The 19,594-nt window shown below is 39.5% G+C and overlaps 1 protein-coding gene across 3 annotated transcripts in view; it reads left to right on the forward strand.

The window, feature by feature from the left end:
* PRKG1 (protein kinase cGMP-dependent 1) overlaps positions 1-19,594 on the forward strand; it is a 483,102-nt gene that overhangs the window by 299,683 nt on the left and 163,825 nt on the right. For all 3 annotated transcript variants that reach the window (XM_061446715.1, XM_061446714.1, XM_061446725.1), the window contains exon 4: positions 5,603-5,708. In XM_061446715.1, the coding sequence (XP_061302699.1) occupies positions 5,603-5,708 (106 nt within the window). The remainder of the gene's footprint in view (positions 1-5,602; positions 5,709-19,594) is intronic.

The following is a 19,594-nucleotide window of genomic DNA, read 5'->3' on the forward strand; positions in this document are numbered from 1 at the left end:
ATTAAGCCTTGGAGAGGATTGATAATGAATAGTCTGTATTATTTAGTGCCACAGGTGCAGAAAATCTGAATACTTTTTCTAATTTTCATGGAAGTTTGTATTCTATCCCTGATGACACCAAAATAATACTGTGTAGCTGATAGCTACAGTAAAGACTAGACAAAAATTGCAGTTTAGAACATGATGCTGTGGTTTCAGAATATCAAAGCCAGAAGGTTGCAAACATCTTTTAAGGGTGAAATGCTAAGCAGGAGAAAGGCAACCTTTTGGCCTTTCTCACCTTGGAACCATGTCTTGTGTCCATCTACCCTCCCTGGCATCCCTCTGGCTCTGACCTGGCAGTACACTGGGTTATTGTGCATGAGCTAGTGGGAAAATCCTATCAGATGGTGGGAAAATACACACGTTGAGCTGGAGGCTGGCTGCAACCTAAAAATCTGCTTTTAGTTTTCCTCTTTTGCATCACTCTGAAATTGTGTCCTGCCTTGCACAGGGAGAAAACACTTAGAGAAGGTCTGAGCTGCTGCATCCATCAGGCTTGAGTTGCATCATGGAGGATATGCTCATATAATCCTTTACAAACAGAGAAAATACATTTATCTTGCCTTACTTTATGTTCAAAGACCTTTTGGCACACAAGCAAGCCAGTGGACATGAATAAACCAGCCAGGTGTAGCCCAAGCTTTAGGCTGTGTTGGGAACCCTGTACCCCCGGGGATGTATTTCCATCTGTTTAAAATGGGCTACATTTCTATAGGCTGTCCAGGTAAATGAACAGGAAAAAAGTTCCTTTTTGGAAAAGAAGTTTGAAATTGTTTATTGAAATTGTTTACTTGCTTAAACCAGTGATTTTGGTGTAGGAAGGGGTCTGACTCATATACTGATATGATTGACTTAAATAATTTCAGTCAACTTGTTATCAGCTATTAAGTACTGATCATAATGATCACTTCAAATTTAAACTTTAATGATATCTCCACCCCCATCCAGTTTTGATGCATGAAATCGTGACTTTCTTGGTTTGGCTCACACTGCTCTTCCCTGTTTTTTTCCCGGGAGCGTTTTGCTTTGGTTTCAGCCCTTGCAACCCATTAAAATGTACTTCAGTGACTGCAGGCTGCCAGCATCAGCTGATACCTTCACCTAGAGAGCTGTGGCTCCTAAAAATGCAATGATAATGCCATATAAACAAGCATTTAGAGGTCCTTGTGCTGGGTATCCCTATTTTATCTGTGCCTCAGAGTGAAGGAGGAGTCTTTATGATAAATACATATTTTTTAATACACCTTAGCTTGTGAGTGTGCATGTTGCTGTCTTACACCATGCTAATTTTTTGTGTGCCAGCCAAAATCTTGGTGGCTTCTAAGATGATCATTGATTGCATTGTGTACTGCTACGAAGACAAAACAATACCCCAGCTGGAAAGTTTTAGTATGAAAAAGTGTAAAAGAGGCAATAAACATTAACTGTAGTATAACTCCACTTTAGCTGCTTTGATTGCAGTATAATAATTTATGTTATTGGGTAGTCTTAGGAAACTCACATTACACATATATGCACAGTCATCTGTTTTCATGATGTTATTTATCATATTCTTTTGTGGTGGTAGTTCTTGCAGTCAGAGAATAATATACTCTCCTGAAATCATGCTTCACATAAAGTGTTGTCTCTGTCATTCAACACGTGCTTTTTGCAGCAGAATGGACAAGAAAATCTGTCACCTCTGTCTGTATCTGTTATAACTCAAGTTATTCATGGCAGAATTGACTTTGTGGTATACAGACCATATAAATACTTTTCATCTCAGGGGACTCATAAATATGTCTCTTTGAAGTTGTTAATGTCATCAAATCTTAATGACTTCACACTGTTCCTTCATTAAGCCTTCAGCACATTTACAGAGGATTTTAAGCGTAGCAGGAGATTGTGCTCACACCTGGTTATAGGGGTCTTACTGACATTTAAAGCTCTACTGTGACTAACCATTAGCAAAACCTCTGTTTATCATTAGGCAAGGTAAATGTGAATATAGGATATAAGTAGTGATTATAATTAGCAGTATGGAAGTGTATTGTCTGCACTTAACTTTTCCTGAGCTACATGGTCATTGTGAGGGGGCTGTTAAACAGCCGTATGTTTAATTAGGTGATATTCGTATGGATATATTCAAATACACATTATGTAGTATAGTATTATGATTACATTAAAAGATATATATTATTAAATTAAATCATATATAGTATTACATAGAGTATATATAAATAGGTACAGACATGTAATTTTTTTGTATATGCAGTCATATATATGTAACTTGGGTTACTGGGGGGGTACCTTTGGGAGAATCTGACTTCTAGGCTCACTAAGGAAGCCTCTGGTCCTGTGCTCAGATGAAGATTGCCAGCTGCAGAAATTTGTTTTAACAGAACAATTTCTAGCAGCAATAAATGGATCTTCATTTAGCTTGAGAGGTACTAAATTAGGTTTGCCATTTACCTAAGTGCATTAAGAGACCTAGTCAGAACATACCTAGCATGAATGTGCACCTCTTTGGAGATTGATATTAAATAAATAAAACACCTGGGGATCAGGGGAGAATGAGTGAGTGTTCTTCATGTATCTGGCTTCCTGGTACTGATGTGGGCCTCACATTTGCAGCTATATGTGAGCCCACTAGGGGATTGAAAATTCACAAAGTGCCTTCATCATTCGCTATGTACATGAAAAATAAGTGTTAGCTGATTGCCACCAGTCACCGATTTAAGGCATAATGCCATATAGTCTGTAAATGCATCTGATGGTATGGGGACTCTTTTGTTCAGAGGCCATGCTCCTTCACACTGTGAGGGAATGAAAGAGGAATTTAGTCCAAGATGCTGATTGAACGTGTTCGTTAAGGACTGGCTGGCCAGAATGGAAACCTTTTTTTTTTTGCTGCTCTCATGAGACCTCATGTGGTGTTCTGGTGTCCTCAACATAAAAAGGACAAGGCAGGGGGTTGGAACTAGATGATCTTAGGGTCCTTTTCAACCCTAATTATTCTATGATTCTATGATTTTTCAGGGCTACTTGTTTCCGTAAGATGATGACGCTGTTAAAATACATTGGGAAGCAATGGTAGACAGAAATATTTACAGGAAGTCTGCCCTGTCTTTCAAAATTACATGAAATGATAGACAAAAAAGATGAATTTAAGAATTTGCTATCATCTGAGCTTACTTAGCTATTGTGTCAGCTTAACAGTCACGCCTTTTCTACAAAGACTGCATGATAGAAATATAGGCAAAAGTTTTAATTTTACTCTAAGGGATGTTTGTACTTTGGAAAAAATGCCTTTGATGTTTTTATAAGATATGTTCATGGTACGTGTTGTGGTAGGGCACTGGGATACTGTTTGATATTTTGGTCCAAAAAAAAGAAAAGATTTATGAACTCTTACTTCATTATTTTCATGTTTACTACATGGGTTTATCAGTGTTGTTGCCAATCAAAAAGCGAGTTGCTCTTTTGCCTTGTGTGATAATCATACATTACACTGAATACAAACCATCTTGAAATGGCCAGACTGGCTGAAATCCCCTACATTTTTTTTCACCTAGCTAGAAAGCACTGACTTTACAAGGTCATCTTTTCCTGCTCTCAGTGAATATACTAGGATTTTACTGAGATTTTAAGATTTTAGTGACCTGATACAAACCTTGTCATCATAGAATCATATAATAGTTAGGGTTGGAAAGGATCTTAAGATCATCTAGTTCCACCGCCCCCTGCCATGAGCAGGGACACCTCACACTAAACCATGTCACCCAAGGCCTCGTCCAACCTGGCCTTGAACACCACCAGGGATGGAGCATTCACAACCTCCCTGGGCAACCCATTCCAGTGCCTCACCACCCTTACAGTAAAGAACTTCCTTATATCCAGTCTAAACCTCCCATGCTTAAGTTTGAACCCATTACCCCTTGTCCTGTCACTACAGTCCCTAATGAAGAGTCCCTCCCCAGCATCTTTAGAGGCCCCCTTCAGAAACTGGAAGGCTGCTATGAGGTCTCCACACAGTCTTCTCTTCTCCAGGCTGAACAGCCCCAACTTTCTCATCGTCAGCCAGTACAGTAGGAAACCATCCTTTTCAGTGAGTCCCCACACACACCCCCTATTGAATAATATTAATTTCTATTTCTAGGATAGCTCTTATCTAAAAATCAGTTGAAACTCCTATTTAGCAGAAGAGAATTAAAAAAAAAAAAAAACCAAAAAAAAACCAACAAAAAAACAAACCGGAAAATTAGAGATCCCATTTTATTCATTGTTTCTTCCACTCTGAAGAGAGTCAAAGACTCAGGGTTTGGGTTTTTTTTGCGGTTTTTTTTTTCAGAAATCTTTCATATAAAAGCTATGGGTCATTCTTTCTCATCAGTTTGATTACAAAAATCAAAATGCTTCTCAAAAAGGAGTTTTTGTCTTGCAAATGAGAGGAGGGTTTAAATGATGTGATGCATTCACTTAGTTCTGCAGTGCAATTTGAGAAGAAAAGGTTGAATTTGCACTTTGAAGGTTTTTGCATCCTGCAAATGCTGTTAGGGATAGAAACTAATTTCATTAACCAGGGGTTTCTGACTGAAAAGACCAGCAAATAAAACCAGAGTCATTTGTTGGAATTCTATTTGCGAGAATATTTGTAAATATTTTTCTGAAAGTCTTTCTGCTCATTTCTATTTCCTGTAGTGAAATGGGATATGGGGATGAAATTCATTGCAATTACTCTCTGAAAAAAAAGAATAATTAATACAAGTGAAGAGGCTTTTAGAGTAGTTTTGTTTAATTAAACTGTTCTGTAGGGAGAAACTGTTATAAACTGTACATATGCAAACTTTTATAGCTAATGCAAATGTCTAAGCTACATCTGAGACTAAAATCTGGACCACTTGCGGTCCTGCACATTCAATACACGTGGTCCTGTTTTCTTTGAGCATCTGTACTTTACGCAGTAGTAATCTGTTATGCTTGTTTTTACAACAGGACTTTGCTCCTAAAGTATGTGATGTAGTGTATGGTGGGTAACATTAAAGTCTTGGAATTTATCTGAACCATGAAAACTAAAGTTGGAAATAAATTACTCAAAACTTCCAGAACTGGGAGGAGTTCAATTATTAGGATAAAGGACTCAGTTGTGTAAAATCTCTCAAGGTCAAGGAGAAATTATCCTCTACTTTGGGAGTAGGATGAAACCCTCAGAATCAGCATAATGCACTAAAATTTTCCCCAGATCACTCAATGTCTTAGACAGTGATTTGTCTCAGGTTACAATGAACTGAGCCCCTATTTCTTGCTTGCTTTCAGCCTGCATTGATTTCTTTGCATCTCACAGTTGCTTGTAGGCAGTCTTTCTGGAAAACCAGTGTACTATACCTAAAACTAAGGGTATTTCTGATCATTTCAGGTCATGCTTAGTCCATTGTCCAGCAGATGAATTTTATGTTACTGTTTTGAAGTATGTACCCATTTTCATGCTTTCTCATGAGTGAAGCCATTTTCCTCTGCAGTTCACAACAGGTTTTCAAATTCTGACATTTTGCTAATTTACCCTTGTCTTGTTTTTTTCCAGCTCTCGTAAATGTGAAACTTTGGGCTATTGATCGGCAATGTTTTCAAACAATAATGATGAGGACAGGCCTCATCAAGCATACTGAGTATATGGAATTTTTAAAAAGGTATGACACTTGTTTACTTTATCAAAAACTACAGTGAAACTGCCGTCCTCATCTTTTGACTTTTTTTGTGTGAGTCCAGTGTTTGATTTGTTTCCTTCTCATGTCTTTTTTCATTTGTTTGCTATTTAACCGACTGTATGCTGTATCCTCCAGATGAAAGGAGGGTGAGCACTGGGAAGTCTCGCTGCAGCTTAGTTTCATCCTATTGTGAGTTATTTTCGTTGGCAGAGTCATGCAGCTGAGATGTGAGAGAAAAAGCTTTGATACGAGTCACTCAAAGTGTACCTTATTAAAGGAAATACTCATTAAAGAATAAATAATAATTCTAAAAAGACCCAAAACCACCATTAAGGAATAAGTAATAATTTTTAAAAGACCCAAACCCACCCTCCTTAGGGAAAATCCTGATTCTTAAACTTTTGTAGAAAGAAGCAAGCCCATTCTGAGTGTGTTCTTGTTCTTCTAGAATAATATGCAAGTTTCTAGAGAAGTAAAAACTTCATTTTGCTATAAAATGCAGATTATTTGAGTAACAAGAAAGACATAAAGCCAAGTCTTTCACTCCTTAAATTTGAGTCTCTCAAACTTTCCTTTGAATCATGTTGCCATCTCAAAGTGGAACAAATCCTCCTTGTGAAAGCTGTGTCTAATATCCTAGTAATTCAAGTGTGCTATAGCAGTGAGGAACGGGCTATTTTTCAGGTCAGCAAAATAATACCAAACAGAATAATGTCACTGAATTCTAGAGAAAAAAATCACTCAAGTCAATGTGATACTGTAAGTAATCACATCATTAGTAAGATGTTGTTACCTCAGGCTTGTCCCAGATCAAAACATTTCCCACTACATAATTTCCCTTCTGAATCAGCAATCCCCTGCTGTGCAGAAGCAGTGCAAGGGGTAAAATTATGCCCAAGAGATAATTTCTTTTGATGGTAGGTGGGGGATGTGATCAAAATCCTTCAGATTTGGTCTCCTTTTCACCTCTTTCTGGGGGAAGCTGTGCTTGATTTCTTTCTTTTTTTTGTTTTGGATGTGTCTTATTTTCAACATAGGGAAATGTTTTAGCAATTATTGCTCATTTCCAGAAGCTCCTTCTTTTTTTCCAGGGAGAGGTTTTCAGGGAAAAGTGCTGTTGTAAGATCTAGACCTTACAGTTTGTAAGCTGATGACCTGAGTGATGGTACACTCTCTTAAAAAGGATATTTTGAATGAAAAAGCCATGCAGCCATATCAGATGGCAAGTAATAAGTCTCCCTGATGTGGGCATACCAATTTTTACCATGACATGTTGTATCCTTGATATAGTCTTGGTTCTAACCTGCTTCTTATATGTGTTCTTCAAATGTAAGACTTCTAAAATTGGGAAAACATTCACAGTACATTCGCTTAGACATTCAGTAACATAAACTCAAGGAATAGCCTGCATGCACTCCATACCACAGCTCAGCCAGGTCACTGCGTAAGAAATTGATCAAACCTGGGACACCATTAACTGCTTAGATCCAGGAGTGGAGCCCTGCCCGTTACACTGATTCTTGGCTGGGTTGACACCTTACCTCCTGGCCTCGCTTGTGTGGCCTGAAGTTTCACCTGTGATTCTTTTCAGTCATGAATAAAAATAGTAATAATAAAATAATGAAACTAAAATAATTGGCCAGGCAACATTTTCTTCCTCAGAGGACAAGATGTTTCCCTGGAGAGGACTAGGAGCTCCATGGAGATGTTCTGCTGCTCAGAGATGACATAGAATAATAGAATCACAGAATCATTAGGGTTGGAAAGGACCTTCAGATCATCTAGTTCCAACACCCCTGCCATGGGCAGGGCCACCTCACCCTAAACCATATCACCCAAGGCTCTGTCCAGCCTGACCTTGAACACCACCAGGGGTGGAGCATTCACAACCTCCCTGGGCAACCCATTCCAGTGCCTCACCACCCTTACAGGAAAGAATTTCCTCCTCATATTCGATCTAAACTTCCCCTGTTTAAGTTTTAACCTGTTACCCCTTGTCCTATCACTACAGTCCCTAATGAAGAGTCCCTCTCCAGCATCCCTATAGGCCCCCTTCAGATACTGGAGGGCTGCTATGAGGTCTCCACACAGCCTTCTCTTCTCCAGGCTGAACAGCCCCAACTTTCTCAGCCTGTCTTCATATGGGAGGTGCTCCAGTCCCCTGATCATCCTCGTGGCCCTCCTCTGGACTTGTTCCAACAGTTCCATGTCCTTTTTATGTTTAGGACACCAGAACTGCACACAATACTCCAGGTGCTGTCTCACAAGAGCAGAGTAGAGGGCCAGGATCACCTCCTTTGACCTGCTGGTCACGCTCCTTTTGATGCAGCCCGTGAAAGTGTAGTCATCAAAGTTTAGCGTTTTCCAGGTGTCTTATTTTATTGTTATTAACATGTAAATTCAAGCGAGAAAACAAAAGTTATTAATATGCTGAAAGAGTTTAAAAAAAACAGAAACAAACAAAACCAAACCAAAGCAGTCATAAACTCAGATGTTAAGTGTTGGCATTTTTGTGTGCTGGTGAATGAAAACCAAAAGATGTATGTAAGATCAGTTCTGGGGGTTAGAGCCTCTCTTTCAAAGCAGAAATTATGCAATATGAAGCTTTGAGGTTTAATAGAGATTTTCAAAATTGTCAAGATTAATTTGGATGCAGGCTCCACAGGGCCTGCTCAGCTTTAATTGTAAAGCAAATAGTGTTAGGAAGAAACCAAGAAACATTTCTCACCCTGTAGCTGAGCTTTGTGGACACAGCCTATTACAGTTTGTCAAGCCATTATATTAATAATGATAATATTATTATACTTAATGTAATAATATTATTATATATTAATATTGAGTATATTATTATGTTATAATTATAATAATTCTCATTAGAAAGGCCTAAGACAAGCAGATATTTTTTCTTTAAATCTTACAGTTTAAATTTAGAAAAAGATTTCATCCTACACAGCAGTTGTAAAATGGAGCAGGTATCTGTAGGAAGGTGATGACAAAATGGTATCTGCCCATTGTGTCTTCCCGTTGGGATTTGTTTATCAATAGCTATCTCAAGCTCATCTTAAATTCCTTCTATTACATTAAATGATCTTGTTTAGAGATGTTTTCCTTCTAAATATTGTTAAGGAAAAAATAGGTTAAATCTTGAATACAAGGAGTATGTCAGTTCTTATTCTTTGGAGGTCTTTTCTCTTTCTTATATTAATAAATGAATGAAAATGCTCTTGTTAAGAAAACAAATGGAATAGAAACAAAGTTTTAAATGGTACCTGTGCACAGAATAGTCAATGGGGTTGGAGAGCATGATTTTCTTCTGATATTGCTCTAAAAAAGTTACCCTTTCTAATCCTGTCATTAATAACAATAACATAATGCTTCAATAACATGTTTTCACCTGTGAACAAAATACAATAGAAATTCAAGTTTTGGGACAGTAAAAAAGCTATTCATATATTCTCATTTATCTTTCTGAAAATAAGTGCAGTCTGTGCAGTAATATTACTGGGTCTCCTTGCAGTCATTGTACAAAATATTACCCCATAACCAGTCTTGTGGTTTTGCCTTGTTTTTCCACAGGAGAATGATATTGGTGACACAGACCAGCTACTGCTTTCTTAGTTTCACCCTTTTATGTTCAAAGTATGTATAGTCTAGTCCTTTGTTCTGAATGCTGTAAGAAAACTATAAAAGTGCATTTCCTAGTTGAGAAACCTTCCTAATCACTCCTGGGCTAGAAGTACATAATTTTCACAGTCTTATAAAACTTAAGGTAAATTTTCTGACTTATATAAATCAACTGCAATATACTAGAGTAAGGAGCAAGTGAACATCCTCTTTTTCATAGTATTTACGAGGAACCGGTTTGTGTATTCTTTTCTGCTTCTTCTAAAGTCTACCAATCTTTTGAAGTGATCAAAAGATGGCTTAATTCCCTAGCAGAACCTGCTTCAAGTAAGGAATGGAAAATCCAGACTGGTTTTGATCCCTGTGTATATGCTGAATGACGAATCATAGCAATGATTCTCTTTGAAACACAGATTTTCAGTAGCTCATTATGTGGTTAAATCAATGCTAGATCAAGCTAGTTCATACTGAAGCTAGCAGTAAAAAGTTAAACTATAATCTTGTACTGTAGATTTAGTAATTCCTTATGGTATGTATCATTTAATATATGTGCTGTTATACAAGCAAGAAAGAGCATCATTCTGCTGTGGAGGTTACAGGTATGCTAAAATTAACAGTAGATCTCACTGCAATATTAACTTTTACAACATTTAGAATAATTTTCTTTTCAGGCCTATACTAAAAATAATTCCATATAAGCAAGATCAGAATATTTCAGTGTCGTGGTTTAAACCCAGTCAGGCAACTCGTTCACTCGCTCCCCCACCCGTACAGTATGTAAAAGTTCTGACTGGGCTGGGCCAGCCCTGTTGGCAGATCCTCTGGTGTTGACCAACCAGGTGGCCTTTGGTAAGTGTGTATCCCAATGCTTGAAAGTTCCCCCACCGGGAGTAGGGTGGGAGTGAGTGAACAAGTTGCCTGACTGGGTTTAAACCACGACATTCAGTTAAAGAAACAGATATTTGTAAGATAAATTTGTCCAGGAAATAAAAGATGGGGAAAAGCCTTAAATTGTGGCCAGTGTAATAATTTTCTGCTAGATCATAAAAGTTTAAAGACCAGAATGCCTTGGGAGAGTAAATATTATATTTAACACAAACAAACAAAAACCAACCAAACAAGAACCAAACAAACAAAAAAAAAAAACCAAACCACCCCTTCCTAATTTTTCCATAAAAAGAGGCCTTATATTCTGGTCCACTGTGTAAACTGTGATTCAGCCAAGACCCTGGAACAGTTCAGGAGAATAAATGATGTGCACCTCTGTGTCTCCTCAGAGGCAAGATCTTACTTTGGAATTGGAACTTAAAAGAAATATACGCATATACACACAATCTTGAATCTTATGAATAAAAATTCATTAGTGCTAATAAAAAGAAGATCAAAGTATGTTGTTAGTCTAAGCTTTTAACTTAATGTCAAAAACTTTAATCTGGCTGAAGAAATGCCTGCTCTTCAGCCTTTACTGTTTTGTCATAATGCTCTGGCTTGATCTTGAGTCTCCTTCACAGTTTTATCTGACTCCAACTTAGCGTAAGTGGGAACTTGTGATCTGGGCTGACATGTCAGAGGTGAGCTGTTTATGTCTAAGAAATGAGAGTTTATGCACTCACAGCTTATCTACATGGGAAGTTAGGCTGGTAAATTTTTTGTGTGTGTAGCAAGTGGAGCCAGGAAGGTGATCTTGTGCTGATACATACTCAAATTGGTCAGCATGATGATTTAATGTGAGTCATTTGTCAATGGGAAGAAAACAAATACGAAAATTCGTGAAGCTCTGTTAAATGACTGTCTCTGAAAAATTGCCAGTGTTTTTGTATGAAGTGGTTCCTAAAGTGCATCTTTCAGTGAAATTATACTGGATAGAAGTGGGAGAGAAATTAAGTGAGGCAAAAGGAAGAGAGACTTTGGAAAAAGAGAGTTGGAGGTGGGTGGTGAGTTGGTAAATATGTACATTGAGATTGTTTTGGCTGACTAAATCTGAAAAATGAGTTTTGGCTGAAAGAAAACTTTAGTGGAACACTAATGTAGACAAAGTTAACAGGGGATAACAGAGCAGAAAAAGAGAAAAGGGGAAATTATTTCTGTAACACATAAATGCATCTATTCTTCATGCAAAGCTAAAGACAGGAACAGATGTGCTGGTTCAAATCAAGAGCCCATCTAGGCTAACATCCTTTTCATCCAGAGATGTTGCTCAAGGCCAAAAGGGACAGGACCATCCCCACTACAATGGGTGTGCAGTCCAAGGAAGGCCAAGAGCATCATATTGAAGAATGTTCACAACAAGAAGATCTGGCCATCACCCACCTTAAGGATGTCCAGATTTTTAAAGACAGTCCAAGGAGTGTCTCTAGGAGGAACAAGCTGGACTGTTCATCTTATATCATGATCAAGTTCCTTCTGACCTCAGAGGCAACCAAGAATTCTGTCAAGTTACCTCTCTTTTATTTTCCCTGTTTCTGTCCAGGTTGGTGAACACTAGATCAAATGTGATATATGAACTGTGCTATTGATCTGGTGACAAGAAAGCTTATGCCCAGATTATGATCTGCTGGATGGAGCCAGAAAGGCTGGAAACATCCAAACAGCATTTCCCAAGAGCTGTAGATGAGATGGCAAAACTTGAAAATCAGCTCACCTCCCTCTGCCATCCCCCATACTGACCATAATAAGCAACCCAGAATAAAGTAAAACTGGGGAGAGGCAATAGATCATTTGGCTGCTTGACAGCTCAGCTGGCTTTCAGCTCAGTTTGTCTGTGGAAAACTGAATTGTTCATCTCTTCTGAAGCATTCACACGTGACATTTTTAAACCCTCTCTTCCCTGTTAGCGTAACTCAAGCGAAGCAGATCATATGCCATCCACAGTTTTACTCCAGTTTGCAGAGCTGTCAGGTAGTATCTTCTTTTCTCTCTGAAGATGTACTGTTCCTTCTATTGCCTCATGCTGCATGAACCCCACAGATCTGCTAAGAGAGGGAAGACTGGATGAGTGATCTGCATTAGAACACATCTACTACGTGGCAATTTTAGCTGGAAAGTGTAAGAGGACAGTCTTTCCACATCACAAGAAGGGCCAGCTTTGAAGAGAGCACATGGAAACAGTGGGGATTCTGTCAGAGCAGACATCTATATACTGTCCCTTTCATTTGTTTTGTTGGGATTTTTTGAAGGTGAGATGGAAGTACAGCTTAATCTTTGACTAAGGTCATATTAAACTCACTGTGCCATGAGGAGCTATGGTGAGTTATGCGTGGAGTTTTAGTGAGGAAGGCTAAGATGACTTGAGAGCGTTTGCAAGACTGAAACTTTAGTCTTCTAAAATCTGGTTAAATAAATCATAGAATCACAGAATAGTTAGGGTTGGAAAGGACCTTAAGATCATCTAGTTCCAACCCGCCTGCCGTGGGCAGGGACACCTCACACTAAACCATCTCACCCAAGGCCTCGTCCAGCCTGGTCTTGAACACTGCCAGGGATGGATCATTCACAACCTCCCTGGGCAACCCATTCCAGTGCCTCACCACCCTTACAGGAAAGAATTTCCTCCTTATATCCAATCTAAACTTCCCCTGTTTAAGTTTTAACCCGTTACCCCTTGTCCTGTCACTACAATCTCTAATGAAGAGTCCCTCTCCAGCATCCCTATAGGCCCCCTTCAGATACTGGAAGGCTGCTATGAGGTCTCCACGCAGCCTTCTCTTCTCCAGGCTGAACAGCCCCAACTTCCTCAGCCTATCTTCATAGGGGAGGTGCTCCAGTCCCCTGATCATCCTCGTGGCCCTCCTCTGGACTTGTTCCAACAGTTCCATGTCCTTTTTATGTTGAAGACACCAGAACTGCACACAATACTTCAGGTGCTGTCTCACAAGAGCAGAGTAGAGGGCCAGGATCACCTCCTTCAACCTGCTGGTCACGCTCCTTTTGATGCAGCCCAGAATCATGTGTTATACCTAGTGTTGGGGAAAACAAGCATTTTAGAAAGCCATACTTACTACCACTAGCTCTGTGCTTCTCAGCTTGGGTTTCTCGCTGTTAATGACAAACTGGAATGTACAGGAAGCTGCATTCCAGGCTGTAGTTCATGCAAGCTGCCACAAATCTGTGCATGTGTCAACAGGATGCAGCTAATGGGCTGCCAAGGATCACCAGCCCCCTGGGTAAAAGCAAGAGGGAGCAGCAGCAGGTTAGAGATGCACAGTCCGCCAAGGCAGGCATGGTGGGGAAGAGTGTTAATGAGTTAGTTACCACAGCAGAGGAGGGTGGCAGCGGCTTCCAGGATGCAAACCAGAGAGTAAATAAGATGTTGGGAAGCAAACGAGGATTGGCCTAAAGATAGAAAGAAAATGCCATTGTATTGCCTAACGGTAGAAAGAAGGATAATGCTGTTGTATGTCCTTGGGCAAGTGTGGGAAGGTTTCAGGAGTGGCTTTTTGTGAGAAGCTGAGCGTAAGGCTGCAGACAATAAGATACCCAGGGTGCCCACTGGAGCTCTCAGGAGGTCCTTGCACCTCCGAGGCTCGTACATAAATTATGAAGATGGCGTGTGATGCAGGTTTTGTGGTATTTCAGTGGCCCTGCGTGGAATAAAAGCAGTGTTTCAGTTTTGGAAATTGCACAAATCTTGTCTGTCTTGTCTGTTTTTTCCCACATTGCTTTAAGTTCAGTTTTTACTGGGGACACTTGAGGATATCTTGATGGAAGTTTCTGTTTGCAGGCGGCTGAGTGGAAGGATGTGCACAGGCAGGCACTGAAGCAGAACTGAAATGATGCACCACAGTATCAAATTGTCAATTTTCTTCTGCCCTTTAATAAGAAAAATAGCCTTTCTCATATTTTGGTGGAGAGAAGGCCAGGTTAGGATTTTTTCTTAAATATTTTTGCAACAAATTATTTCAGTACCACAATCTAGCCTCCTTAATCCTTTGTGAATGCTGTTAATGTGTATGATGGGGCTGAGGCAGATATTTTTTAAGAAATAGAGGTTTAGTATTGAAGAATGTTTTAATCTGAGGAAAATTTGTATTGGAGGCAATGCACCAGAGGCAAAAAGGAGAAGAAGTGAAAAGAAGGTGAAAGTCTTATGTTCCCATTGATTCAGAGCATGAAGAAGGAGGAAGAATAATTGCTGGGGTATTTTTACGTTGCAGCATTTCAATTAAGGTAGATACAGTAACCCAATTAAGTGTGTTAAAGGGTTGAAGCAGCCCCTGGACTCCCTGAAGATAGCATTGGTTTTGGTGTCAGCTGTATTTACAGTGTAGATTAATACACATGGGAATAAGTCTATACCTTATTTTAATGTTACTGAATCTTAGACTCCCAGAATGACTTGGGTTGAAAGGGACCTTCGAAGATCATCTAGTACAACCCACCCTGCTGTGGGCAGGAACATCTTTCACTAGACTAAGTTGCTCAAAGCCCCGTTCAGACTGGCCTTGAACTCTTCCAGGAATTGGACCTCCACAGCTTCTCTGACCAAATGGTCCAGTGTCTCACCCTCATTGTAGAATATTCCTTCCTTACCTCCAGTCTAAACCTACTTTCGTTGCACAGACCTTCTTTGGACACCAAAGGGGTATTCATCACCAACACAGTGAGTGTTGATGGGGCATGCTGCAATTTCCTTTTTGCTACAGATCTGCAATTTGACAGTAAATAATTTACCCAACTCAGGTGACAGACAGTGACTTTGCTCCTAGCACCCATTCACTGGGCAATTTAGGGCTTTGTCGAAATGAGGAATTGATGCGTCCAGTGAGAAAAAGCCAGTTGCAGGGACCAGAGGTAGAGAAGTGGAAACCGCAGGCTGTGTGTCTGAGGCCACAGGTGGCAGTGGTAATAAGATGTCTGTGGATTGTGAAGGTTTTGAAGCATTTTACTTTCTTTGCTCCTATATTTTTTTTTCCCTCCATTCAACTCACAGTTTTCTTGGTGAAGTAAAACCTAATTTATTGGTAAAATTGCTGTGGTAATGAGATAACCTCTTTACATTTCAAAGGAGAACAAAGCTATCTATGTCCTTTTTCCTCCCGTAGTGACTCTATCAGTAAGGAACAACACTTCAAAGACGCACTCATGATCTCCATTTGCACAAGATCTTATTTTGGTTTAAATCACTCACAAGTTAACATTGTTCAGAAAAATCTATTCTGCAGGTCCACACGTAGCCATTTGGGCTCTTCACATTTATTTACATAGGAAGAAAAGAGAAAGACAATCCCTTCATTGCTGAATGTTAAAAGGTAATAGTGATGAAGCTTTGTAACCTTGCCTAGAAAGAAATAAAACAGGGTTGTGCATAAAGACTTATTGTTGGAGGGGTAAAACACAACAGCAGAATAATTCAGTGAAGTCAGCGATCCTGACACTTAAGTTGGAAGAGAGGTTTTGGTTTTCGTTTTTTGTTTGTTTATTTGTTTTATTATTTTTTTTTTAATGAGCAGAAAAGAAACCCAGGAAGCAGCTGAAAACGAAAGAAATTTTGTGATTATTCAAAATACCCTTACTCACTATACACAGAAAGTAGATGCTCTCAGGAAGACTGATGGAGGTCTCATTCATTCAAAAACAAATTTGATGCACTAACAGCATCTTTGAAATGGTTTTATTGCAGTTTTCTTGGAGGTAAGTGTAAGGATGGGCTGTGCTTCTCTGTTGTAAAACTTCCTGAGGATAACCGGCTTAGGAGATGCAGGAAGCAAAGTGGCAAGGGGGTTGGTGTCTGTGGGGAAGGCAAAGATGGCAAAAAAATGAAATCAAGCTGGAATAAGGCCGCAACTAACAACAAATAAATCTGTTCTGTATGATCGGTGAATGGAAGAGCTTTTCTTGATGATGCTCTTTACCTGTTCTTTTGTAACTGTTCTTGGAGGGTTACATGAAGGCTAGACCTGTAGGGACTCCTTTCTGAAGTGGTTTAGCCCTCTGCTTTAGTATAGCCACTAATTAATTGAGAAGACAAGGTGATACCAGGAATTAAATCTTGTAGTTTTTCTCTTAGTGTTTATTTTTGCTTTTTAATTTCCAAATCCCACTTTTTTATGTATATATATAAAAATTTGTTTTCGGGTGAGCACTGTCATTTTTATTTATCATCAGTTAGCATTTCTTCCCATGATAGGAATCACATTTTACTTTTCCATACCCATAGAGTGTGATTTCAGTTGCATATCAACCATCAGGACGTGATTACTGGTAAACCTTGTGTTAATGTAGTTTTATACTGATACAAACGAGACCAGAATCTGGTCCTCTGTTGTCACAGTGGTGCTTCCGAGCATTCAGGTATGGTCCATCCAATATTCTGCCTTTTCAGAGAAAGAGAACTCTTGTTGGTAATTTTCATCAGGTCAAACCCAGTCCTGGCTCCCTGCCTATTAGTTGCTATCATGATTTGGAGGATAGTGGCTTTCTGAGCTCCAGAGCAAACAACTTCTACATTTGTGTTTTCTGTAGCAGCAAAGAAATGAAGCTCTTCACAGCTTGATGCAAAACATCAGGCATAACTGGAGATTTATTAGGGTGTTAGGATTTATTTGAAGTAGCTCACCCTTACCAAATTAACATTTTTGTCTTGTAATATTATGTGTGTGGTTGTGGCTGTATATACCAACAAGATGGTTTTCCATTGCTTGCTAAAATGTAGTGAAGAGTAGACGGATTAAGATTAGGGGTTTATACTGCAAATATTAAAGTAGATAAAATTATTAGATATTAAGGTTATTTTATTCTAATCGCGTTATAGTGTGACTTACAATTTAGGACTCTGGAATGGTAGTGTGATATCCAAGTCAAGATCTGCGGCAGTTTGCTATATCCTGGACAGCCGTGGAGGGCTTCATTGACATTTCTCTTCCAAAAGATGAGTGAGGAGGCAGCCCAGAATAACTGAGTAAGACTTGTTAGGTTGTTATTTTGCCGATGTTATATGGTAATAATCTCTGTGCCTTTGATCTATCAACTATTTAAAATGCCCAGGTTAGTTGTTCATGCCCTCTCTGTGGCAGACTAGAACTGAACAGTGATGCTTGGTGTTAAAACATTAAATATGGATTAATTGCAATAGATTATCACGGGAACTAGAAGATACCCCTGATATTGACCAGTTTTGGTGGCAAGCATGTGAAGCAGCCTAGGGTGGCTCTTCAGTCCAGCCAGAACCAAAACTGATTGTGGGCTCTCACCCATGAGCTCAGCTGTCCAAAGAAGCCAGCTGGGGACAGGTCCAGTTTGGGATCCCATACCAAAACAATTGAAGAGATAAAAGGCAAAACAGCATTAAAATGAAATGTGTTTAGGAGATACTTAAGCCAACAGGAAGCTACTGAAGCATGCCAACATAAATGACTCTGTCTTCTGGAATATCTAAGGAAGGATGGTGGTGATGAAGCTGGAACTCTACAAAGTAAAGTATAGATATGATAAAAGAAGCAAAAGCATATGAGAAAAATACAGAACTATTAGTTCTAAGGACCATGCAAGAGGAAGAAGTAACAGTTGTCATAAAATTGGTCCTATTCAGGGCTCTGAGGTGTGGAAATGGTAATGCCAAAGACAGAAAAATAATTGGTAATGGTGGAAATACACTGTATTCCAACTGTTCGGTATGTTGGTGATGAAATTGAACAACTATTGAAATAAGTTAGTTTAAAATCAGCAAGTGTAGGTACCTTGCATCAAAGAATTATTTTAAGACTTGTTGAGGGTGGGTTTTTGGTCATTAGTACTGATTGTAATGAATCTTGCAACAGCTCAGAGGTTCCAGAAGTGGAAGACAGAGTTTGTCAGGCTGCTGTTGATTAAATGGACTGATATTGATCTTCGACAAAATATATAGCAACTAAAATAGGATTCAGACTGTAAAAGAAGAGGATAGGATTGTGAGAAACTGAGCTTGTGAGAAGTAAGCCTTGGGACATCTTTTTTCTGGTCTTTTATAATGGAAACATAGATGATGTGTGGAAGCATTGACATTCTGTAATCAGACACCTGTGAAGAGCTTGACCTGGTATGAAGCAGCTGATAGCTGGCTTAGAAAGAGGTTGGAGGGTCTGCATCAGTGGCTGGAAATGAAACTAGTGCAATGCTAGGACAAAAAAAAAAAAAAGTCCTTGAATGGACAGGGCTATTGCATGAGCTTGCATATGTTGTACTCTCTGCAGCTGTAAGGCCTCATTCAATTCGGGTGTCCATATTCAAGAGGGACACAAACAGGTACATTGCACAGAGTTGAGAGAAGAGTCGTGGAAATGGAAAAGATGCCTGACATTTGAGGGCTGCAAGGAGCTGGGTACATGTAGTCTAACCTAGAGAAGACAACAGAGTAACACAGTCACAGTTGATAGGCTTTGCAGGGAAAAGTCTTTAATAAAAGACTTTTAAATAAAGGGAAGCAATGTGGTGAGAAGTTGAGCTAGATAGCAATAAGCCTGGTGTTATGGCAAAGTAAGTCTTAACTATTGAAACAATATGAATCAATGGGCTGGAAATCAAAGTGAAAGCACAAACAGCAGTCTTAGGAGGGCATATTGCATCTGTCTGCTTTCAAAGTCTCTGCAAGGTGGACTCACCTTGCTGGGTGGAAATCAAAGACAACATGATTGTTTTGAGGATCCAGGTCTGTCTCTTAACTTTTTTTACCCTAACAAGGGTAAGTTTCCCATGAGCTATTTAACTATCATCTTCCCTCATGGGCCCCAAGGGCAGTTTTGGAGCCCTTGGTTAAATGTGCAGCCTTTTGATAATCACAGACATTTCAGAGCTTGTCCATGTGTCTGATGCTTCTCATAAAAAAAGTTTACCCACCTATCCAACATGTTATCCTGCCAGACAGTACCTATTCTTGTGTCTATTTTCATGTTCAAGTTACAAATAGATACTCGCCAAAGCATCTAGCAGTCTGCTGTCCTCAAAAGAATCAGTCAGCAATGCTCAGGTGTCCTGGTTCCACCTGTAACAGTTATTTTTTTCTACCTAGTAGCTGGTACAGTGCTGTGTTTCGGCTTTGGTCTGAGAACAGCACTGATAAAGCACCACTGTTTTAGTCGTCTCCCAGTAGTGCTGACCCTGATCAAGGACTTTTCAGTTTCCCATGCTCTGCCAGTGAGGAGGGGCACAAGAATCCAGGAGGAAGAAGAGACAGGACACCTGACCCAAACTAACCAAAGGGATATTCCATACCACAGCACGCCATGCCCAGTATATAAACTGGGGGAAGTCACCCAGAAGGGGTTGATCAC

Source organism: Pezoporus flaviventris, unplaced genomic scaffold (assembly GCF_033815535.1).
Source record: "Pezoporus flaviventris isolate CSIRO_AGI_PZ_B2104156 unplaced genomic scaffold, CSIRO_AGI_Pfla_v1 ptg000001l, whole genome shotgun sequence".
NCBI classification, from domain to species: domain Eukaryota; kingdom Metazoa; phylum Chordata; class Aves; order Psittaciformes; family Psittacidae; genus Pezoporus; species Pezoporus flaviventris.